This window comes from Schistocerca gregaria, chromosome 7, assembly GCF_023897955.1.
Source record: "Schistocerca gregaria isolate iqSchGreg1 chromosome 7, iqSchGreg1.2, whole genome shotgun sequence".
Lineage (NCBI taxonomy): Eukaryota > Metazoa > Arthropoda > Insecta > Orthoptera > Acrididae > Schistocerca > Schistocerca gregaria.
Window position 1 is genome coordinate 494162018 of NC_064926.1, and position 26105 is coordinate 494188122.

General features: G+C 43.7%; 1 protein-coding gene across 2 annotated transcripts in view; it reads left to right on the forward strand.

Moving 5' to 3' along the window:
* The window catches only part of LOC126281434 (cAMP-dependent protein kinase type I-alpha regulatory subunit-like), a 214972-nt gene that overhangs the window by 60036 nt on the left and 128831 nt on the right, over window positions 1–26105 (forward strand). For both annotated transcript variants that reach the window (XM_049980398.1, XM_049980399.1), the window contains exon 4: window positions 257–512. In XM_049980398.1, coding sequence (XP_049836355.1) covers window positions 257–512 — 256 coding nt within the window. The remainder of the gene's footprint in view (window positions 1–256; window positions 513–26105) is intronic.

Genomic DNA, 26105 nt, shown 5'->3' on the forward strand with positions numbered 1-26105 from the left:
AGTAAATTCTTATTTAGATTAAATTTCTTCCTGGATGATACAATGTTTTTCATGCTCACATCAGAGAGGAAATGCACAACTTCAATTTGTGTTGCTAACTTTTGTTTTCAGTAGAATGGTGCATTCATGAATGTGAAACCTTTTTGAGTCTTTATAATGTTTCAAGTTCAGATTTTTAATTGGATGTTTCATTCTGCTGGCATTCCTTCTATTAAAGTTTGGAATGTGTAGTGACCTTTTTCATTTTTGATGACAGGATGTGCAGAAGAAACTAGCAGAAGTTACTTATCTCCTTTGCTATGGGCCAGGCAGAGTTGTTGTCAAACAGGAAGGTCTTCCAACGGGCATTTATTTTATATTGTCGGGTAAAGCTGGTATAACACAATCAGCTATAGACCCGGTGTCAAATGAACCTGTCATCATTCCAGCGGGTGATTTGGAGCCAGGAGATGTATTTGGAGAAATTTCTTTAATACATGATATTCCTAGAACGGCTACTGTAACAACTTACAGTAAGTTCACATATTATTTAGTGCCCAAATAAGTGTCTCTGATAATACGGCACTAGAGCATTTATTGAAGAGTACTCAAAATTATTTTCTTTTGTACCTCTTTTCTTTACCTGTTGAAGGCTTCTTTTAGAGACTACTTAATAAGCAACAAGTGGTTCAGTATTGGAACAATTTCTGTTTATTGTAATAAATTAATTATCCACTGTTTTGTGCTCAAGAAGTTGGAAGTAAGTACTATAGTGAAATTTAATGAAAAAATTTCAGCTCTGAGAGAAGAAAAGGAAATGTTTGTCAATATTTAATAGATAATTCTCTAAAGTTGAGGTGTTGGTAAATAAGTAGTACATTTAGTTTCGTACTACACATGACGTGACCTCTGCCTCAATAGCAATTTGTGAGGAAGAAGTTGAAGAAATAGTTCGTGTAGGTATGCAGAGATACACCATGTTCTTATAGTGTCACAACAGGACAAGTCATACATGTTGCTGAAAGCTCTGTCAAAATATTGTGGTACATCAAAACACTGGTAAGTCTGCCAATACTAGCACTTGTCTGACATGTGCAATTGCCGCTTTCAAATTTCCACACATAGTACAAACAAAATGGTGTGTATTTACACAAATCTGAAACTGTCACAAAGTATCCTGAATGAGATTTTTCACTCTGTAGTGGAGTGTGCACTGATATGAAAGTTCCTGGCAGATTAAAACTGTGTGCTGGACTGAGTCTTGGTCCGGCACACAGTTTTAATCTGCTAGGAAGTTTCTTATCAGCACACACTCCACTGCAGAATGAAAGTCTCATTCTGGAAACATCCCCCAGGCTGTGGCATAGCCATGTCTCTGCAATATCCTTTCTTCCAGGAGTGCTAGTTCTGAAAGTTTTGCAGGAGAGCTTCGGTGAAGTATGGAAGGTAGAAGCAAGGTACTGGCGGGAGTGAAGCTGTGAGGGTGGGTAGTGAGTCATGCTCGGGTAGCTCAGTTGGTAGAGCACTTGCCCGCGAGAGGCAAAGGTCCCTAGTTCGAGTCTCGGTCTGGCATACAATTTTAATCTGCCAGGAAGTTTCAGTCACAAAGTAATATTTAGGGTTTGTCATCTTTGCACCCATCATCATTCCATCCAGTGTGATGAAGTTGACTTACTATCTATACGCTGCTGTTTGAATATTTAATGCTATTATTTGTGCTGGAGTCTTTCCTATTATACATGGCAATGGCAAAGTTGGGAACACTGTGAAGGTAGAGGAGCTGCATATTTTAGTAATCACGAACCAGCAATGAATCTGCACATGTTTGTTTAGGAACACCGGAACTACACTGCCTGAAAAAAAAAAAAAAAAAAAAAAAAAAAATGCTGCTGCACTCTGGAGGGCAGGAGGAAACAAAATTAAACTACACATGTTGAGAGAGTTTACGACGTTATTTCAGTGATTATAAAGTTGAGTCAGTTTTATAAAGAACTTGTGCCATGTGTGGATGAGCACTGTCTTGTTGAAAAATGGCACCATGATACTGTCACATGATTGGTAGCACATGAGGACAGGATACCCATGACAAGCCATTGTACCACCAAAGTTCCCTCAATTGTTACCAACTGTGGTATAACTTGTGCCTGATGACACCCCACACCATGACACCGACAGTAACACTGATGAGCCTCTCCAAAACATTAGAAAAATGAGACCTGTCCCCAGGTAACAGTCATACTCACCAATGATGGTCATTTGAGGTAGCACAGAACCATGATTCATTGCAGCACCATTAATCAGCAGTCTGTGCTTCCTGGTCATGACATCACTACAAAAGTACCCATTTGTTTTGTGACATTAATGGCAGCCTATGCACGGGATGGTAATTCTTATTGCAGCTTCTGCTAGCCTCTGATCAGTAGTGTGGGATGACACAGGGATCCATTATTTTTTCTTGAACGGATAGTCACAGATGTGAAGGAGTTACAAATTGCTTAGTACAAGCACAGTGATCCTCCATTGCGGTGGTCAGAAGAGGTCAACTGTAACCTTGAGGATGGTTATGCCTGCCTTCATGTTCCCTTATAGTTCAGCATGGGCCACTGTCATACCTGAATGGCTCACAAATTTGGATATTGCATAATTCAATCAGCTGGCATTCTGGACCGAGATGCTGGAGTTGGCGGTCATGGGTGCTTGAGGTGTGCTTCCTTGTGTATATAAATGGTGAGTTTCTCAGTGCTGATGAGGGCTGTGGCCGAAAGCTTTATGTAAATGTCTTTTAATTGTTCCTGTTTCCAACTTAATGTGTTGTCTTTACAGTAAGTAGCGATCTGTCTTTTTCCTACATTGTAGATATATCTATCTGGAGTATCCATTGTATGATTTTGTTAAAGTTGTTTGCTGTTTCTAGAGAATCTAGAACACTTTTGCCGCATTTGAGTCGACAGATGTCCTCTGTCCATTTTATTAGTTTTCCTCTTTCATCATTTATGAAAGACAATAAGTCTTTTGAGTGATTATGTCCTTTATCTTCAGCTATCTTAATGAATAATGCCTTTGTTTCTCTGTTGGAGCAGTAGCATTCATTCATTTTGTTTTGAACACTCCACTCTGCTTGTCCGTACTAAGACTGTGTGCTTGTCCCGCCCATAACCACTAACTACACCTTGTAACCTCCCTGCCCGAAGACCTGTCAGAACTGAAAATCTATTTGTATGCTGTACAGTAATAAATTTGGTAAACTACAATATAGCAATGAGAACAGCTTATAGTGCCCAAGATGAAATATTTTAAACTTCGTTAAGTAATTTGAAGGGGTACTGATAAGACTAAGCAGAAATAACTAGAAATTGATTATATGTGAGATTTTCAGTATAGAGTATGTTGTGTGGGCTACTGTGGCAATCAGCACTGTCACAAAAAAGGAAGGAGAGAAGTTGTGATTGCCAGTAGCAGGAATCCAAAATAATCTGTACAAATCACATGAAGATTAAATGATCATTTTACTTCTAAAAAAAAAATATAACTTAACTTCTCTTTATGAAGTGGCTGCCTGTGCCTCCTACTTGCAAGTGCTCAAATAATCTATTACTGACAGAATGCAAGTTAAGTAACAGCTTCCTATTAGTCTGTACTGATGCTCTTGAGGGCTGCGACTGAACTGGGGCTACCACCGAAGGGCTGCTAGTTAAATTAATGTTGACATGGGGTGCTGAACTCTGTCTTCTTGGAGGTGTGGTGTTGCCCGTTCTTTCCATTGGCATATGGGTCAGCTTCTTCTTGATGCCATTTCGTGGCACTGCGCTGGTCAGTGTGCAGTCGATGCTTTAGGACTGCACAGATTTCATTTCAGATAATTTTGATCAAGGGATTGTATAGTTACTGGTATCCATTTTGATGGACTATGTTTTGTGTCTGTGTTTTCAGTTACTGTTATGATGAATTTATTAAATTTTAGTAGCTAGTGATTTAAATTTCATATCTTCTGTCTCACTGCCTTTGTCATCTGAGAATTCAATATTATTTGCATTACTAAGTTTATTTGTTTCATACCTTGGTAATCCTGCAAATTGTCCTTGCCTTGTTGTTGAAATTTGATTATTTTTATTCATTTACATTTTTAAATTGCATTAATCATTTTGCCTGGATCCCATGGCAGGTTGATTGTGGCTTGTGAAAAGAAGTCACTGATGTACATGTAATTTAAGTGCAACTTAGTGAAATGATATTAGATTGCTGGTTCTAATTATGAACTAACCAGAAACATTCAATTTGAGAGTATAAAAACACATTTCAATGGAGCAGATGGTGTTTCCCAGAAGAAAGTTCTATAATTCAGTCTTAAACTCCACCATGTTATGTACGTTACGTTTAAAGTGCTCCGGTTGGTTGTCAAATGCAACACCAACAACAATTCTGTACCAGTTCTGTACCCTTTGGAGTCTTTATAGAGGTTATTATTTTAGCCTGATGTTATGTTCATGGTTTTCACTCTTTTTTGAGAAAAGATTAATATTGGTAATAACACAGATAATTATGCATTTGTATGTTGTGAAGGGAGACAAAAATTTAATAGTCATGGGTGACTGGAATTCGTCAGTAGGAAAAGGGAGAGAAGGAAACATAGTGGGTGAATATGGATTGGGGCTAAGAAATGAAAGAGGAAGCCATCTGGTAGAATTTTGCACAGAGCATAACTTAATCATAGCTAACACTTGGTTCAAGAATCATAAAAGAAGGTTGTATACATGGAGGAATCCTGGAGATACTAAAAGGTAGCAGATAGATTATATAATGGTAAGACAGAGATTTAGGAATCAGGTTTTAAATTGTAGGACATTTCCAGGGGCAGGTGTGGACTCTGACCACAATCTATTGGTTATGACCTGTAGATTAAAACTGAAGAAACTGCAAAAAGGTGGGAATTTTAGGACATGGGATCTGGATAAGCTGAAAGAACCAGAGGTTGTACAGAGTTTCAAAGAGAGCATAAGGGAACAATTGACAAGAATGGGGGAAAGAAATACAGTAGAAGAAGAATGGATAGCTCTGAGGGATGAAGTAGTGAAGGCAGCAGAGGATAAAGTAGGTAAAAAGACGAGGGCTAGTAGAAATCCTTGGGTAACAAAAGAAATATTGAATTTAATTGATGAAAGGAGAAAATATAAAAATGCAGTAAATAAAGCAGGCAGAAAGGAATACAGACATCTCAAAAATGAGATCGACAGGAAGTGCAAAATGGCTAAGCAGGGATGGCTAGAGGACAAATGTAAGATTGTAGAAGCTAATCTCACTAGGGGTAAGATAGATACAGCCTACAGGAAAATTAAAAGAGACCTTTGGAGAGAAGAGAACCACTTGTATGAATATCAAGAGCTCAGATGGCAACCCAGTTCTAAGCAAAGAAGGGAAGGCAGAAAGGTGGAAGGAGTATATAGAAGGTTTATACAAGGGCGATGTACTTGAGGACAATATTATGGAAATGGAAGAGGATGTAGATGAAGACGAAATGGGAGGTAAGATACTGCGTGAAGAGTTTGACAGAGCACTGAAAGACCTGAGTCGAAACAAGGCCCCCGGAGTAGACAAAATTCCATTAGAACTACTGACGGCCTTGGGAGAGCCAGTCATGACAAAACTCTACCAGCTGGTGAGCAAGATGTATGAGACAGGCCAAATACCCTCAGACTTCAAGAATAACATAATAATTCCAATCCCAAAGAAAGCAGGTGCTGACAGGTGTGAAAATTATCGAACTATCAGTATAATAAGTCAGAGCTGCAAAATACTAACGCGAATTCTTTACAGACGAATGGAAAAACTAGTAGATGCGGACCTCGGGGAGGATCAGTTTGGATTCCGTAGAAATGTTGGAACACATGAGGCAATACTGACCTTACGACTTATCTTAGAAGAAAGATTAAGAAAAGGCAAACCTACGTTTCTAGCATTTGTAGACTTGGAGAAAGCTTTTGACAATGTTGACTGGAATACTCTCTTTCAAATTCTGAGGGTGGCAAGGGTAAAATACAGGGAGCGAAAGGCTAATTACAATTTGTACAGAAACCAGATGACAGTCATTAGAGTCGAGGGACATGAAAGGGAAGCAGTGGTTGGGAAGGGAGTGAGACAGGGTTGTAGCCTCTCCCCGATGTTATTCAATCTGTATATTGAGCAAGCAGTGAAGGAAACAAAAGAAAAATTCGGAGTAGGTATTAAAATCCATGGAGAAGAAATAAAAATGTTGAGGTTCGCTGACAACATCGCAGCAAAAGGACTTGGAAGAGCAGTTGAACGGAATGGATAGTGTCTCGAAAGGAGGATATAAGATGAACATTAACAAAAGCAAAACGAGGATAATGGAATGTAGTCGAATTAAGTCGGATGATGCTGAGGGAATTAGATTAGTAAATGAGACACTTAAAGTAGTAAAGGAGTTTTGCTATTTACGAAGTAAAATAACTGATGATGGTCGAAGTAGAGAGGATATAAAATGTAGACTGGCAATGGCAAGGAAAGCGTTTCTGAAGAAGAGAAATTTGTTAACATCGAGTATAGATTTAAGTGTTAGGAAGTCCTTTCTGAAAGTATTTGTATGGAGTGTAGCCATGTATGGAAGTGAAACATGGACGATAACTAGTTTGGACAAGAAGAGAATAGAAGCTTTCAAAATGTGGTGCTACAGAAGAATGCTGAAGAGAAAGTGGATAGATCACGTAACTAATGAGGAGGTATTGAACAGGATTGGGGAAAAGATAAGTTTGTGGCACAACTTGACTAGAAGAAGGGATCGGTTGGTAGGACATGTTTTGAGGCATCAAGGGATCACAAATTTAGTATTGGAGGGCAGCGTGGAGGGTAAAAATCGTAGAGGGAGACCAAGAGATGATACACTAAGCAGATTCAGAAGGATGTAGGTTTCAGTAGGTACTGGGAGATGAAGAAGCTTGCACAGGACAGAGTAGCATGGAGAGCTGCATCAAACCAGTCTCAGGACTGAAGACCACAACAACAAGAACAAGTTGTGAATTAGTTGTTAAAACACCTTGTTTTTTGAACAAGTCCTTACAGGATGCTCTAAAATTAACAACAGATACAATTCTTAAAAACTTCTTATGTTTTCAGGAAACATTGTCCCTGTACATTGAGTTCCCCACAAAATGGTTCCCTTACTCAGTAGTAAATGTAAATATGCAGAAGAAACTAGTTCCTTAGTTTTTAAATTGCCTGTATCAGTAATTATGTGCGTTGCAAACATGGGTGAACTAAGACACTTTATTAATGCTACACACATAAAAAAAAGTTTTGCATCATCCCGGTTCTCAGAACTCCTGAAGATAGATGTTCACTTTGGATATTGTATCACAGACACAGTCAGTATGACTGTTCAGAGATGTCACTAAACCCACCCAAAGATGTAAACAACCATACATGAAGAGCACCTATTAGATGGAGGGTGTGCGACAGCCAATCAGCTCCAGTCATTCCACCAGGAAGGAGGTACACAGCTTGTTTTGTCTGTAGTTCAACCATGCCTAGATGGTCAATATCATGGTTCAATTGTGTCCGCATTTTTACTTTGTGCCAGGAAGGGCTGTCAGCAAGGGAAGTGTCCAGGTGTCTCGGAGTGAACCAAAACAATGTTATTCAGACATGGAGGTGATACAGAGAGACAGGAACTCAAGGGCTATTACTGCAGTGGATGACCGCTATCTGTGGATTATGGCTCAGTAGATGTAGAGGAGCTTGGACAGCAATGCCACCATGTTGAATAATGCTTTTCATGCAGCTTTTCGTGCAGCCACAGGACATAGTGTTATGACTCAAACCATGCGCAGTTGGCCTAATGATGTGCAACTTCACTCCTGACTTCCATGGCGAGCTCCATCTTTTCAACCATGACACTATGCAGCACGGTTACAGATGTGCCTAACAACATGCCGAATGGACTGCTCAGGGTTGGCATCACTTTCTCTTCACTGATGAGTTGCATATTCCTTCAACCAGACAATCATCGGAGAAGTGTTTGGAGGTAATCCAATCAGGCTGAATGCCTTAGACACACTGTCCAACAAGTGCAACAAGGTGGAAGTTCCCTGATGTTTTTGGGTGGCATTAACTGGGGCCAACGTACACCGCGGGTGGTCATGGAAGGTACTGTAGTGGGTGTTCTACATCTACATCTACATTTATACTCCGCAAGCCAACCAACGGTGTGTGGCGGAGGGCACTTTACGTGCCACTGTCATTACCTCCCTTTTCTGCTCTAGTCGTGCATGGTTCGTGGCAAGGACGACTGTCTGAGAGCCTCTGTGCGTGCTCAAATCTCTCTAATTTTACATTCGTGATCTCCTCGGGAGGTATAAGTAGGGGGAAGCAATATATTCAATACCTCATCCAGAAACGCACCCTCTCGAAACCTGGTGAGCAAGCTACACCGTGATGCAGAGCGCCTCTCTTGCAGAGTCTGCCACTTGAGTGTGCTAAACATCTCCATAACGCTACACGGTTACCAAATAACCCTGTGACATAACGCGCCGCTCTTCTTTGGATCTTCTCTATCTCCTCCGCCAACCCGATCTGGTACGGATCCCACACTGATGAGCAATACTCAAGTATAGGTCGAACGAGTGTTTTGTAAGCCACTACATTTTCTAAGGACTCTCCCAATGAATCTCAACCTGGTACCCGCCTTACCAACAATTAATTTTATATGATCATTCCACTTCAAATCGTTCTGCACGCATACTCCCAGATATTTTACAGAAGTAACTGCTACCAATGTTTGTTCCGCTATCATATAATCATACCATAAAGGATCCTTCTTTCTATGTGTTCGCAGTACATTACATTTGTCTATGTTAAGGGTCAGTTGCCACTCCCTTAACCAAGTGCCTATCTGCTGCAGATCTTCCATGTTGATTCCTACAGAGTAGATTCTGGGTTTCCAGAAATGACATGATACGAGAGCAAAAAACATGTTCTAAAATTCTACAACAGATCAACATCAGAGATATAGGTCTACAGTTTTGCGCATTTGCTTGATGACCCTTATTGAAGACTGGGACTACCTGTGCTCTTTTCCAATCATTTGGAACCTTCTGTTCCTCTAGAGACTTGTGGTGCATGGCTGTTAAAGAAGAGGGGCAAGTTCTTTCGCGTACTCTGTGTAGAATCGAAGTGTTATCCCATCAGGTCCAGTGGACTTTCCTCTGTTGAGTGATTCCAGTTGCTGTTCTATTCCTTGGACACTTATTTCGATGTCAGCCATTCTTCATTTGTGCGAGGATTTAGAGAAAGAACTGTTGTGCGGTCTTCCTCTGTGAATACAGCTTTGGAAAAAGGTGTTTAGTATTTCAGCTTTATGCGTGTCATCCTCTGTTTCAATGCCATCATCATCCCGGAGTGTCTGGATATGCTGTTTCGAGCCACTTACTGATTTAACGTAAGACCAGAACTTCCTAGGATTTTCTGACAAGTCGGTACATAGAATTTTACTTTCAAATTCACTGAACACTTCATGCATTGCCCTCCTTACACTAAGTTTGACATCGTTTAGCTTCTGTTTGTCTCAGAGGTTTTGGATGCGTTTAAACTTGGAGTGAAGCTCTCTTTGCTTTCGCAGTAGTTTTCTAACTTTGTTGTTGAACCATGGTGGGTTTTTCCCGTCCCTCACAGTTTTACTCATCACATACCTGTTTAAAACGCATTTTACGATTGCCTTGAACTTTTTCCATAAACACTCAACATTGTCAGTGTCGGAACAGAAATTTTCATTTTGATCTGTTAGGCAGTCTGAAATCTACCTTCTATTACTCGTGCTAAACGGATAAATCTTCCTCCCTTTTTTTATATTGCTATTAACTTCCATATTCAGGGATGCTGCAACGGCCTTATGATCACTGATTCCCTGTTCTGCACTTACAGAGTCGAAAAGTTCGGGTCTGTTTGTTATCAGTAGGTCCAAGATGTTATCTCCACGAGTTGGTTCTCTGTTTAATTGCTCGAGGTAATTTTCAGATAGTGCACTCAGTATAATGTCACCCGATGCTCTGTCCCTACTACCCGTCCTGAACATCTGAGTGTCCCAGTCTATATCTGGTAAATTGAAATCTCCACCTAAGACTATAACATGCTGAGAAAATTTATGTGAAATGTATTCCAAATTTTCTCCCAGTTGTTCTGCCACTAATGCTGCTCAGTCGGGAGGTCGGTAAAAGGAGCCAACTATTAACCTAGCTCGGTTGTTGAGTGTAACCTCCACCCATACTAATTCACAGGAACTATCCACTTCTACTTCAATACAGGATAAACTATTACTAATAGCGACAAACACGCCACCACCAGTTGCATGCAATCTATCCTTTCTAAACACCCTCTGTGCCTTTGTAAAAATTTCGGCAGAGTTTATCTATGGCTTCAGCCAGCTTTCTGTACCTATAACGATTTCAGCTTCGGTGCTTTCTATCAGCGCTTGAAGTCCAGGTATTTTACCAATGCAGCTTCGACAGTTTACAATTACAATACCGATTGCTGCTTGGTCCCCGCGTGTCCTGACTTTGCCCCGCACCCTTTGAAGCAGTTGCCCTTTCTGTACCTGCCCGAGGCCATCTAACCTAAAAAACTGCCCAGTCCACACCACACAACCCCTGCTACCCGTGTAGCCACTTGCTACGTGTAGTGGACTCCTGACCTATCCAGCAGAACCCGAAACCCCACCACCCTATGGCGCAAGTCGAGGAATCTACAGCCCACACGGTCGCAGAACCGTCTCAGCCTCTGATTCAGACCCTCCACTCGGCTCTGTACCAAAGGTGAGCAGTCAGTCCTGTCGACGATGCTGCCGATGGTGAGCTCTGCTTTCACCCCGCTAGCGAGACTGGCAGTCTTCACCAAATCAGATAGCCGCCGGAAGCCAGAGAGGATTTTCTCCAATCCATAGCGACCCACATCATTGGTGCCGACATGAGCGACCACCTGCAGATGGGTGCACCCTGTACCCTTCATGGCATCCGGAAGGACCCTTTCTACATCTGGAATGACTCCCCCCGGCATCCACAAGGAGTGCACATTGGTTTTCTTCCCCTCTCTTGCTGCCATATCCCTAAGGGGCTCCATTAGGCGCCTGACATTGGAGCTGCATGAATGCCATCCTCTGACCGATAGTGCAACCATAGTGGCAGCATATTGGTGAGGTATTCATCTTCATGGACGACAATTTGCGGGCCCATCATGCACATCTTGTGATTGACTTCCTTCAGGGTAACGACATCACTCAACTAGAGTGGCCAGCATGTTCTCCAGACATGAACCCTATCAAACATGTCTAGGATAGATTGAAAAGGACTGTTTATGAACGACATGACCTACCAAACACTCTGAGGGATCGACACTGAATCGCCATTGAGGAGTGGGACAGTCTGGACCAACAGTGCCTTGATGAACTTTTAGATAGTATGACACGATGAATACAGGTATGCATCAGTGCAAGAGGACCAGCTACTCGGTATTAGAGGTACCGGTATGAACAGCAACTGGACCATGACATCAGAAGGTCTCACTGTATGGTGGCACAACATGCAATGTGTGGTTTTCGTGAGCAATAAAAAGGGCAGAAATGATGTTTATGTTGATCTCTATTTCAATTTTCTGTACAGGTTCCAGAATTCTCGGAACCGAGCTGATGTAGAACTTTATTTCATGTGTGTGTACTTCATCAGCTACCTTTTCAGTAAGAGGCTAATACTATTTTTTATTTCTGTACTCATGTGTCCTGCAAAAAAGACAAAATTTGCATCTTCTGAAACAGCAAATGGAAGAATCATAAAACAGCATAGGGTCCAAGAATGAACCTTGTGGTAAACAATGCATGATGCTCATGACGCTTCAAATTCTGAGTGCCTATTGTTAAGTAATGGACATATAACTACCTCAGATTAGTTTCTGTCATTCAGATAAGATAAAAAATATGAGCCTGATGTGTCTTATTACTCCATAATATGGAAGAACGTAAAATCCAGGATGGAAAAGTGAGTCTGGTCTTGCGAGACAGAGCATGTGGTCATCTGTGTGTGTGTGTGTGTGTATGTGGGGGTAGGGTGGGGGTGGGGGGAGGGGCACGTGTTCGTGTGTGGGTGTGTGTGGTCTATTTCGGATGAAGGCCTTTCCAGCTGAAAACTTAACTTGATGACTGTTTTGTTCTGCCTACCTGTGACTCATCATCTCCACTATATGGTGAGTAGCACTCCTCCATAATATTCTAAATTTTGCATTAGGATATCATGAGTCATCCAGACCAAAGCTTTAACCAAGTCACAAAATATTTCTAGTGGTAGTAATTTCTGGTTTATTGAATCTATTTTCTCATCTTTCAAGATAAATACAGCCTACTTAGTTGACAAACAGTGGAAAATCCAGGATGGAATGTAACAATATTATGGAAGGAAAGTTGCTACTCACCATATAGCGCAGATGCTGAGTCACAGATAGGCACAACAAAAAGGCTATCACATATAAGTTTTCGGCCATCAAGGCTTTCATCAAAAATAGACTACACACACACACACACACACACACACACACACACACACACAAATGCAGTCTCTGGAAACTGAAGGCACATTGTGAGCAGCAGCACAAGTGTATGATGGGAGTGGCAACTGCAACTGGGTGGGGTAAGGAGGAGGCTGGGGTGGGGAGGGGGAAGGATGTAGGGTAGGGGTGGAACACAGTGAAGTGCTGCTGGGGAGCACACAGGGACGAGGTGGAAAGAGGGTAGGGTAGCTATGTGCAATTTGGAGGTTAGACAGAAGGCAGGGAGAGGTGGTGGGTGGGGGAGGTGTAGCAGGAAAGGAGAGAAGTAAAAAGCCCAGGTGTGATGGTGGAATGAGGGCTGTGTAATGCTGTAATGGGAACAGGGAAGCGGCTGTATGGGTGAGGACAATGACTAACAAAGGTTGAGGCCAGAAGGCAGGAACATAGGATGTATTGCTAGGAAAGTTCCCATCTGCACAGTTCAGAAAAGCTGGTGTTGGTGGGAAGGATCCATATGATACAGGCTGTGAAGCAGTCATTGAAATGAAGGATAGTGTGTTGGACAGCATGCTTTGCAACAGGGTGGTCCATTTGTTTCTTGGCCACAGTTTGTCGGTGGTCATTCAACGGACAGTCAGCTTGTTGGTCCTCATGCCCACATAGAATGCAGCACAGTGGTTGCTGCTTAGCGTGTAGATCACATGACTGGTTTCACAGGTAGGCCTGTCTTTGATGGGATAGTTGATGTTTGTGACCAGACTGGAGTAAGTGGTGGTGAGAGGATGTATGGACAGGTCTTCCATCTAGGTCCATTACAGGGGTATGAGCCATAAGGTAAGGGGTTGGGAGCAGTGGTTGTGTAGGGATGGCCGAGTGTATTGTTTAGGTTTGTGGATGGTGGAATACCACTGTGGGTAGGGTGGGAAGGATAGTGGGCAGGACATTCTCATTTCAGGGCATGATGAGAGGTAGTCAAAACCCTGGCAGAGAATGTAATTCAGTTACTCCAGTCCTGAGTTACGAGGGGAATACTCCTCTGTGGCTGGACAGTGAGACTTTGGGAGGTGGTGGGAGACTGGAAAGATACGGCATGGGAAATTTGTTTTTGTACATGTTTGGAGGATAATTATGGTCTGTTAAGGCTTTAGTGAAATTCTCGATATATTTCAAGAGGGACCACTTGTCACTGCAGATGCGAAGACCACAGGGGGCTAGGCTGTATGGAAGAGACTTCTTGGTACGGAATGGTGGCAGCTGTCGACGTGGAGGTATTGCTGGTGGTTAGTTGGTTGGATATGGACAGAGGTAATGATGTAGCCATCTTTGAGGTGAAGGTCATCATCTAGGAAGATGGCTTAATAGGTTGAGTTGGACCAGGTGATGCAAATGGGGCAGAAGCTGTTGAGGTTCTGGAGGAATGTGGTTAGGGTGCCCTCACACTCTATCCAGATCGTAAAAATGTCATCAGTAAATCTGATCCAGGTGAGGGGTTTAGGATTCTGGGTGCTTGGGAAGGATTTCTCCAAATGGCCCATGAATAGGTTGGCATAGGATGGCACCATGTGGCTGCCGATAGCCGTATCTTGAATTTGTTTGTAGGTAATGCATTCGAAGGAAAAGTATTGTGGGTGTGGATTTAGTCACCCAATAGAACAGTATTGGCCTGCTTTACAGGCAGACTACACATAAGAGACAAGGTAAGACATTTCAGCCCCTGCCATATAGGCTGCTCTACATGATAAGTGTGTATTGCGGGGATATAATGGGCCTATCTTACTGACCTGCGTTTTAGGGCAGCATATACTTCAGAGTCAAGGAAAGTTTTTCCAGCCCATGATATCCTTCCATGCCAGGTGTGTTGTGTTTAAGTAGTTTTGGCATTTTTTATCTACCTGCTTTGCATGTCAGCACATTAGTGGCAGAAAATTGATTTCTACTCCCTGACATGGGAGCGGTATTGCTCTGCTTCACCAGCAGCTTGTGCAGGTGCTATACATGCAGATCGTCATGGCTGAGGGGAGGATAAATAATGTCGTGTGACGAGGGCCTCCTGTCAGCTAGACCGTTCGCCTGGTGCAAGTCTTTCGATTTGACACCACTTCTGCGACTTGCGCGTCGATGGGGATGAAATGATAATGATTAGGACAACACAACACCCAGTCCCTGAGCGGAGAAAATCTCCGACCCAGCCGGGAATCGAACCCAGGCCCTTTGGATTGACAGTCTGTCGCGCTGACCACTCAGCTACCGGGGGCGGACAAGGGGAGGATGAGATGGATGGTGGAGGGAATGGACAGAGATAGGGGGTCAGGACAGGATGGATAGAGTAGAGGGGCCAGGAGAAAATGGACAGAGAGAGGGTTGCATCAGGGGATGGACAGAGAGAGGAGGAGGAATATGGATAGGGATAGATTGGGGAGGAAGAGATGAGTTGCAAGAGGATACAGAAACAGATGGATAGGGAGAGGAGGGCTGGAGAGGCGACGAACAGAGAGACTGGGGCACGAGGAGATGGAGAGAGAGGAGGAGTGAGGATGTGGTGGTCAAATAGAGGGGGAGAATGAGAGGGATAATGAGGGATGGTTCAGGTGGAGTAGATGGACAGAGAAGGGAGGGAAGAGGAGGTGGACAGAGAGGATCGGGGAAGAGAAGATGTTCAGAGAGGGGAGGGAAGAGGAGATGAACAGACAGAGAGGGACAGGAGGAGATGGACAGAGTGAAAGTGCAGGAGGGATAGGCACAGAGGGTGACAGGAGGAGATGGGCAGAGTTGGGAGAAGCATATGGACAGAGAGATGGGGGATGGATGAGATGGTCATAGGCTGAGGAAGGAAGAGATGAATCTAGAGATGTGGGGAGGTGGAGATGCACGTCACAATGTTTCAATCATGTGCATGGGCAAAGCTGCTGGAAAATGGCTAGTGCACATATAGAGCACTCTTGTCAGTAAGTTATATACTAGTACTACACACTAATATCACATAGCGATGCTTAAAATCAAACACAGTTCACAAAGTACTACACATTTCCAAAAAATTACTGGAAAAATAGGAAGTGCTGACACAAATATGAAGTTTTGACTGTTTTTTGAATTTTTCCAGATCCCTAATGACTGATTTGATGTGACTTGGAAGTTTGTTATATACTTTTATGCTTTAATAATGTACTCCTTTCTGTTTCATGCTGAGATATTTTTTGTCTTTGTGAAGATGGTGTTAGTTCGTGTATCATGATCATGACAGCCACTGTTTATTTTGCAAAATGTACAGTTATTATTGGCAAAGGACATAACCGGCAAAATATTCAGGCATGGCATGGTCATGATTCCCACTGTTTGAATAAATGTCTGCAAGGGGATCTGGGGTGAACTCTGCTCATAATTCTGACGAACCTATTCTGTCCAATAGAGATTTTATTTACAGGTGACTGATTTTCACAGAATATGATCCCGTATATCATAAATAAATGGATATGTCTAAGCTATGGAACTTTGATTGTTTCCAAGTCACAAAGAGACGCAATCAAGCGAATGGCAAATGCTGCCAAATTTAGGAGGTCAGAGGTGTAAAGTAGCGGAATTAGGTTGTTATTAGTATGTAATCCCAGGAATTTGGAAGACTCAATTCTCACTACATCTCTGTTACTATATTTTTTTTCAACATCATCTTGTTTTTTGTGTGCTGTGTGAAACTGAATGAATTGAGCTTGTCAACACTGAGAGACAGGCAATTTGAAGTGAATGAATCTATAGCTTCTTTGAATGCAGTGGATGCAGTGTTCTCTAGATTCCAATTGCCTATTTTGCCAGTCATAATGGTTCTCTCATCTGCAGACAGAGTGAAGTATACTTTTGGCTCATACACCATGGGAGGTCGTTTGATAAAGATCAAGAACAGTAAGGGACTAAGAGTTAAGCCTGCGATATATACATTTCTTTGTGCCACAGACAGAGCAGGCTGGATGCCATTGCAGAATTGTTCAACACTATGTTCTGCTTTCTGTCATCTAGATAAAACTCAGTGCACATCCCTATGTTAGCATTTAAGAATGGCACTCAGTCTTCCCAAGTGGAAGTTTTTTACGAACACTCTCAAATACTTAGGCAAATCACAAGAGATTCCAACTGGTGACATTTTATTGTTCATGTATTTGAGAAGTTGGTTGGCTAGTGAGAAAAAGGATTGTTCAGTTCAAATACCCCTTCCTGGACTCGAATCTTTCGCCGCCTGATTTGTCATCACCTACAAGACATGGAATTTTGGGATCGACCCGAAGACGTCTAGTAGATCTAGTTATGTTTACAGTAATATGCCTTTTACTTTGTATACCTGCACCTGTCATAAAGTTAGTAATGATGAGAAAATACATGTATGGGTTAAAGGACTTGGTGTACTTGCTGAAAATGTAACTGTAACTGGTGATGTAACTCTGTACTATAATTATTGATAAAGTGTCAACTGTAGCGACAGCCACTAACCGGACAAGGGTACATCTAGAACCAGGGGCTCAGGGATGCAACAGTTTGAAAAACTTAACAAAGCATAGTGTTGCACTGCCCGCTGGGCACCTAGCCAGTCGGTTACGCAACCCGCTTGGCTCGGCGCCAGGCTGGTGCACCAGCAGACGCGCATATTCTATAATACCTAGTATGCGCGTCCGGGATAACCCTTTCTCGCTGGTGCCTGCAGTCTAAGTCCGTAATCAGTGCGTGACGTAACCAAGGTCACTCATTCCCTATAGAAGCGGGCAGTGCAGGCCAGTGGAATCATTCCGCTGTGAGCTCTATCTGCAACAGCATTGAAGCACTATGCCTCGTCGACGTGTGTGTCGTCAATGCCACCATCGCATGTCAGTGTACAAACACTAATTATAAGCCAGGAGAATGAACTTGGTAGCAATGGAACCTCACAAAGTGTAATTTTGAATGGACCCATATTTTTCGGTGGATGTCAAATACTGTGTTTATTAAGATGGCTGATTGTTTTCAAGAATACTGTGTTTATTAAGATGATTGGTAATCATCTTGTGAACAAGCTTCTCTAGGATTTTAGGAAGACATCTTAGCAGTGAATTAGAGGAGGAAGTTTGGGTTGGTTACACCAAACAACACTTCCATTTTGCAGTTGTTCATTTATTCACCTAAACACATTGAAGGCTTACAAAGAACTGACATGGCGGAATCTTTGAACTAATCTTAGCTTAGTTCAAAGACGATACTCAGATCGATGCTGGTGTCGACCTCATTGCCGCCACATAGCACATAGTTGCCCCCCCCCCCCCCCCACCCCTCCCTCCCGTCACAGTACAGAGTATTCTTGAGAGGCTTGACACCATAGTCATCCCCCCGGTGACTATGGTGTCGCGGGAGCCGGACCACCATCAGCTCGACAGCGTCGTCGGGGTGCTGTGTGGGTAGATGTCGTGAAGGAAGGTTCGGCCACCGAACCTGGAAGTCATTGAAGTGAGCCGGGCATCGTACTTGGCGTGCTGGTTGTGCAGTGACAGGTAGGCCGGCGGTTTACGGGTTGAACGGAGCGACGACGACGATGTCTCTGATGGGTGTGGCGAACACACGAAGCATGTCCAGGTTGACGTCGGGCGAGAGGGGAACACATTTCACCAGGTGGCAGGGACTGGCAGAGGTTGTGTCATGAGCAGTGGATGAAGGGAAACACATGACGAACAGTGTATCATCACATAGTATTATTGAGATTTTGTGGATTATGTCTGGGGGGACAGGCATAAACACCTCCAGCGAGGGCACATTCAAGATGGGGGAGCGTGAGTAACCTCACCAAGGTGAGGCAGGCGATGGTGGGGAGGTCAAACGGACCGGCAAAGGGCCCAGCGGCGAGGGCGTGATTATAGGTAAGCTCGACATGGGGAGCATGTGGTCACTCAACGGAGTGCGTGAGACCGGAGTAGGGGGTGAGGTCGGAGGAGAGCTCGACGATTGGAGCTGGAAGTCACTCGATTGAGTGCGTAAGTCTGATGTGGAGGGAGTGGTCGGAGCGTCGTGAGCCACGACAGTGAGTGGCGTGGTCATGGCCTGAAGGGGGATAGAAGAAGGCTCGATGTGAGCAGGCTTAAGTCTGTTGAGAGAGACTGTGACAGATGAATCTTTCATCTGGATGTCATAGGTGTTGCCTGAGCGCTGGAGAACTCGATATGGGCCAGTGTGTGGAGGTTGGTGGGGAGCACAGACAGTGTCATCTCAGAGCATGATGTACTCGCAATTGTCCAGAGATTTCGGGATATGAACGTTAGGGCAGGAATGGCTGGCGGGCAGACGGATATGGAGGTTGATGAAGTGGTGTCTGACATGGTCCACGAAGGAAGGTAAGTCGGACTGAGGGAGAGAAGCAGAAGGGCTCACGAGTTCGCCAGGGAGCACAATGTTCTGGCCATATACAAACTCGGCTATTGTGCCTTTGAGGTCTTCCCTATAGATCGCACGAATGCCGAGTAGCTCAAGGGGAAGGGCCTCCGTCCACAGAGAGTCGTGGCATCGAAGAGCCGCTTTGAAAGTGCGGTGTCCGTGCTCAACTAGCCCGTTACTTTGTGGGTGATATGCTGTGGTATGAATGCACCTGATGCCTCAAATGTTACAAATCTCGTTGAACAGAGCCAACTCAAATTGTCTGCCCTGTTCAGTCGTGATGATAGCAGGACATCCAAAATGCGATACCCATGACTCGACAAAAGCTCAAGCAACAGTTTCTGCCATAATATTGGGGAAGGGGACAGCCTCAACCCAGTTGAGTTGTTCGGTCGATAGACGAGAGAACATAACAAAAGCCGTTAGTGGAGGGGGGGGGGGGGGGGGGGAGAGGGCCGACAATGTCTATATGAATATGCTGGAAACGCCCAGGAGGGATCGAAAAGGCGCTGAGCGGGGGTGAAGTGTGCTTGTGTACTTTTGAGTGTTGGCAAGTGACGCAGGAGTGTGCCCATTGCTGGCAGTCCTTGTTGACATTTCTCCACACAAAGCGCTCCGCTATGAGGCGGGCAGACGCATGAACACCAGGGTGGGCTAAATTATGCAATGTGTTGCAGACAGCTCGACAGAGCGCGGTTAGTATGAGGGGGCGTAACGTGCCTGTACTGTCATCGCACCAGTTCTCACCAGAAATGCCAGGGAAGGTGATGCGGATAAAGTGTAGTGAAGAGGTAGAGTCTGAAATCAGGTTTTGTGCCTCCTCGCCAGCGGGTTGGAGGTTAACCAGCTCAGAGAGGTCTAACAGTGAATGGATGGCGTCGACTCGTGAAAGGAAATCAGCAACTATATTGTCAGCACCCTTTATGTGTCTGACATTGGTGGTGAACAGAGATATGAAGTCCATGTATCTGAAGCGGCGAGGAGGCAGGATTGTAATGGATGCAACCAGGGTTTTGTGGTCCGTTAAAACATAGAAAGGGTGTCCCTCAATGTCAGTCTTGCTTCATAGATTGTGAGCAACTCCCTGTCAAACGCGGAATATTTCCGTTGTGCATTGGTGAGCTTGCATGAGAAGAACTGCAGAGGCGAAGTTTGGCCGTCAATTGTTTGGCGAAGGACAGCGCCGATGGCAGTGCCTGTGGTGATGAAAAGCTGCACATTGGGATGAGGATGCGTGATGGTGCAGGACTCGGCAAGAAGATTTTTGAGGGCAGTGGAGTCAGTCATAGCAGGGGTCCATGGAACGGGCCGAGATCCAGAAGTGTTGGTGCCTGCCAAGGTGTCCGTCATTGGAGTCTGAATCTCCGCAGCCCAAAGTAGATGTTGGCGATAATAATTAACCTTCCGCAGAATGCACCGGAGCTCTTTGAATGACGAAGGTCTGGTAGGTTTAGTATTGTTTGTACTTTCTCAGGGGGCGGCGAAGTGCCATTGGCAGAGGCCCGAAAACCAAAAAAAGTGACATTGGGTTGATGTAGCTGCAATTTGTCCTGGTTGGTCTCGATGCCTGCTGCCGCGAAAGTGTTCATAACAGTTTGCACATGTCGAATGTTGTCCTTCACAGGAATGTCATCAAGATATGCAAAGCAGAATTTTAGGTCGAATAGCACTTCGTTGATGAAGCGTTGCCAGGTCTGGGTTGTGTTTTTCAGACAGAAGGGCATGAATCGAAACTGAAAGAACCCGTTGGGGGTGGTGATTCCTGTCTTCTCAATGTTTTCAGGTGCCATGGGGATCTGGTGGTAGGCCCGTTTGCAATCAATGACAGAGAACGTGGTCGCACCTGTGAGGGAACTGATAAAGTCGGCAATCTTGGATATGGGGTAGGTGTCCATAATTGTTCGTGGGTTTAGTCGACGGTAGTCTCCACGCATGGGCCACGACTTGTCTTTCTTGGGTGTCATATCTATGGGCATAGACCAGCTACTGGCAGAGGGTTCGATGATGCTGGATCTTAGTAGTTCAGAGATCTGCTTTTTTAAGGTCAGAGAGGCGCTCTGGACAAAGTCGATGTTGTTTACTGCAAATCGGGGGACCTGGCGTCAGGCAAAGCTTGTGAACCATGCTGTAGGTGACAACGGAAATGTTGCCAGTGGCACGGGAGCCGGTTTGCTTACAGTGTGTGGCGGGCGGGGCAGGTGAGGCATGGTTATGGTGTTCGGAGCCACTTGGCGGATCCGACGGGAGCCGAGGCAGCGAAGTGTCCCAGGAGTCAACGCAACAAGATGGCCACCGGCCCGAAGCAGTGGCACCGTGGTCGCGTGAGCTCGGTAGAGGTCGGGAGACATTAGTGAATCCATTGTCCCAGGGTGCGGCCTGTGGCAGCACGGTTGCGGATTAGACGCTTGGTGCGAGTGCGCTGTTTGTGTTGTCAGTGGCGGTCGCACGGCGGCATGCAGGAGCCGAAGTTGCATAGTTTGTGGTGCTGTCCGCGAGGGCGGGGTAGGAGCCATCAGTTTGGAAACACTTGACACTTGTTGTGCATGCGCACTTGTGTCCGGCCAAGTGTCAAGGCAGGGTGTGGCCCTGTGGAGCTATCTAGTAAGCTATCTAGAGCAATTTATTTAATAAGACAACTCAGAAATTGTGTACATGAAACATACATCAGATCATCTTATTTGCATTTTTCCAAAATATAATATCCTATGGCATTATCTTGTGAAGTAACTGTAGTCATAAACATGACATCCTATTATTGCAGAAGAAAGCCATTGGGATAATTACAAATTCTGCACATAAGGCTCACTGCAAACCCATATTTACCAAAACAATTATGACAGTAATAAACCTCTATATATACAATGTCTTAATCTTTATGAAGAAGAACCTACAAGATGTGAAACATAGAGAAAATGTACATTGTTACAACACAAGAAGCATCAAACACATATACACGCCTTACCACAGATTATCAAAATCAATAAATAGCTATGAGTCACAAGGCACAAACTATTTAAAAGCTGCCACGTGCTATACAGGAGCTTCCTGAACATACATTCAAAGAAAGACTGCATGAATGGTTTATTGCCCACCCGTTCTTTGATATCAATGAATTCTTCAACTGTAAAATGCAGTAATCCAACAGATGACCCACTGTACATTTATTGTAATATAAGCTAAAATATTTCAGTAGTCAATACCTTATTACACTGTATTGTAAATTGTATCTTCATTTGACATTGTCAATTGCTGTAATGGCCTAAAGACAATAAAATCTTTATTATTATTATTATTATTATTATTATTATTATTATAATTATAGTACATGTTATGGCAGTCTTGTTAGCACAGTTGCAAGGGGTAGCGGGAAGTAAACACCTGGAGGCTTGATTGCTGGGATTGCAAGCAGATTCAGCACACATACTGACTTTGCTTTGTGCTTGCTGTAGTGTCTGTAATTACTTTGCTGCATTGGAGAGCTGGAGCTGTGTTTCGTGGAGTCGGAGGGAGAGCTCGAAGTTTACCTTGTGTAGGCGAGCGATGTGTTCAAGCTCAAACTTATGCGTGGTTTCTTGTAACGTCGTCGACAGAGACAAGCATGTGCGGATGAGATGAGCCCGGACCGATGTGTCACAGGGCGGGGGAGGGGGTAGGGGTGGGAGTGGGTGGGTGGGGGAGGTTGCTCGACAGAGCACAGGGGACGTGGCTCTTGGATGGATGGTGAAACATGGTGTTTCACACTAGGTCCGGTGCAAGTTTGTGGTGTCGCAAGAAGTCAATGCCTGGTATAGGTTCGTCAATTTCGCACACTAAAAGGTCTACTTGAGTTTGCAGTTTGCAGAGAGTGAGACGACATGCAGAGAGTGAGACGACATGTTAAGTTGAACATGAGCATTGTAGTTTAGTTGAATTCACAACTCGCAGTGAAGTATGATGAGGGCGGATGTTCAATGACACTGAGGACGTGGGCAGCAGTGAAACATCAGTGCCTGTGTCCACTAGGAAAACGTATCCCGACGAAAATTCTTTAATTGTCAAGTCGTCCACAATTATCCGGTCATTCCCGGACAGAATGGAGCACTGTGGGTTGCCTGTCATGTTGTGCACAGGAGGCGGCACCCGAACCTACCTGCGATTGGCGTTTGGGAAGTAGCAGGGTGGTCTGCAATTCTGTGCCGTCTCACCAAACCGTGTGTGGAAGTAACAATGCAGGTAGTGCAGTTGCATTTCCTGCTGAAAGTTTGTTTCCAGTGGCGGTGGCCAAGGTTCGGTGGCCACAGCAGGTTCGATTGAAGAGGGGGCGTGACCGCAGGAAGAGTCGGTGATGTTCCACTTGCTTGTTTACTGCTTCCCGGAGCGAGCAGAACGGTCAGCACAGTACAGCCCCAGCTACAGGGCGATGAGCCTGAACCTGAGATTTGTCAGGTAGGCAGGGGCTGGCGAAGTGGAACAGTGATGCATCGTGTAGCTTGTCAGCGATTGTCGTTCTTTGCTCGACAGGTTCAGGAGGCCTTTGAGCCACAGCAAAGCGGGTGTGAGGAGATAGTTTATCTAACCAGATGTCGAGGAGAGCTGTGTCAGAGAATAGATCTGTGCTGACCGGGGCACTTAGCCGTCTCCAGAGCTTGGAAGGTTTGTCATTGCCTAGTTGCTCAACGTGGAGCACTTGCCGTATTGCTCCCTCAGTTGAGCGTGCAAGCCAATGTAGAACTGTCTCTTTGGCTAGAGTGTACCGGGTAGATGAGTCCGGGGCATCGACCAGGTCAGCCATCAAGTCCTCCTGGTCGTGCAGGTTGGTGATAAGGCACAGAAACCTGGTTGATTCATCGAGTTTATAATGGTTGAACACTTCATCCGCAATATTGAACCAGGTTGTAGCTCTGTCGGGATTAAATAGTGGCAGTGTTGGTAAGTGTTGTAGAATGTTCGGAAAAACAGGTTGAACTCAGTTGTCGGGGCACTGCCTGAAATGAGCTGTTGTTGCTGTAGTATTCCAGGAGAGTGTGCCTCCAGGACGTAATCGTTGAGTGAGAGGCATCGTGTTGCAGTCCTGGCGGGTGTACATCGCCCGCAGCACGATGCATGTCGATCACAAAATCCGGCATTAGGCGTTGGGCCGAAGTCATTGTTTGAATGCTGTGTCGATGTAATACACGCGAAAATAACCAATGCGGAGGTCGCGGCCACAGTAAAGCGGCGAAAACGGAAGACGTTACAACTCGGGGTCACCAGTGAGGAGGAAGTTTGGGTCGATTACACCAAACAACACTCCCATTTTGCAGTAGTTCGTTTATTCACCTAAACACATCAAAGGCTTACAAAGAACTGACGTGGCAGAACTGCACAAAGATAATCTTAGCTTAGTTCAAAGACGATACTCAGATTCATTGAGGCTTACTGAATGTGTGATGAAGTTCTTTAAGAATAAATTTACAGCAGTGCTTCATTACTTTGATATATTTTCCACATCAGTGGCATTTTTGTTTTTTGTTTGGCTTTTCACCTGCTTAGTCCCATCAATTGTGATATAGGTAACACGTCTGGCTGATTTACTTCTGCACCGATCTATTTATCAGGTTCATGGCTTCAGCCATGGACCTTTTTAGAACCAATTTGATTGACTACTGTCAAAAAATGGTTGTTGGAGTTGTTGGCAATTATTTCACCTTCATCTACCATGGTGCCATTATGACACACTTCAATATTGTCTGTTCTTCTGCCTCTTTTTTTATCAACTTTCAAATTGTCTTTACTTTGTTATTTGAACTGTCCATTTAAGATTTAACAAACATACTCTAGGGTTTTTTAAATCATATTCTTTAGGATGCTACAGTATTTTGTATTGATCATGAGGTTTATTAGAATTGTTGAGTGAAGTATAAAGTTTGTTTCACAGAATTTTTTGATGCCATTAGTGAGTCACTGTTAGCCTCATCACTCAGGTTGGCACATTTTAAATACAGCTTCAAGCAGGATACTTAAGTATTCAAGAATAGTTTGAATTTGTCATTTACATTTTTGTCTGATATGCTGTGTATTCCATTTGTGATGTAATCAGAGATAAGACCTATTCTGTATACTTTGATACTGCTAGGATGTGCTAATATCATTTTATAAATCAAAATATTCATATAATATTATACCTCCTGAAGATCATTATTTCACACACAACCATTTATATATGATACGTCAAAATAAATTATGAGTTGTAAAATGAAAGATCTACCAATTAAAATCTACCAAGTTTTGTTAATGTCTTCGACTATGATGTAACCTCTTTGCTTTAAAGAGTATCTTTTTTTCTTCTCGGTTGTGAGGATTTGGCAGGATGCAGCAGAGCTAAGGTGACATGTTGGGTTTGTGATTTGGCAGGAAGCGGACAGTGTGATTGAAATTCCTTACTCATGGAAGCAAATAATTCTTACATTTTGTGGTTCCAATATTTGAAGACTTCAACTACATACGTTCAAAGTGCAGATAGTTTTTATTTCATAGTTACTGCATAACCAGACTGCTTAACTAGGCTGTCAGAATCCTAGTATTAGTGCTTTTTCTTTGTACATAGCACACCTCCGACATTATCATTCCTCTTTATGAGTACAACAAATCCAACTTAAAGAGAATCAGCTAAGCAAAAACTATATTTTAGCAAACTGAATATTCCTTTCAATGCAACACCATCCAGAATAATGACAAACATCCATTGCCAGGAAAAGTTATTGTATATCAAGAAATGAAGAGATATGTTATACTTTGCTGCAAATGCCAGCTGAAGGTTTGTAGATCTTCATTGTTAATTAATGTAAAGGATCTGTTGATACAATTAACCTTGTTAGCAGAGCTTACATCCACCATTTTCAACAGCTTATTATCACTATTAGTTGCTGTAATGACATCATCTTTCCTCATTACCAAAGGTTTGCTCTTAACTTTCCTGTCAGTTTCTTCAGGTTTGTTCTCCTGCCTTGTATAACTTCTTGCAAATGGTTGATATCTTGTTTAATTTGTGGATTGCCTTCCTCCCTCTGTGTTGCTGTTTCATCCCTCAAATTCATAGCTAGTTCTGTTTCCTGAAGTTTTATTTTTGTCAGGAGTCTGCCCATCTCTTCTTCATTTTCTTCAATTGGCTTCTCTTGACCTGTATCTGTGGACAAAAATTTATCTTGTTCCAGATCCTGCATTTCCTTCATAACACTGTTCTCTGCTCTTCT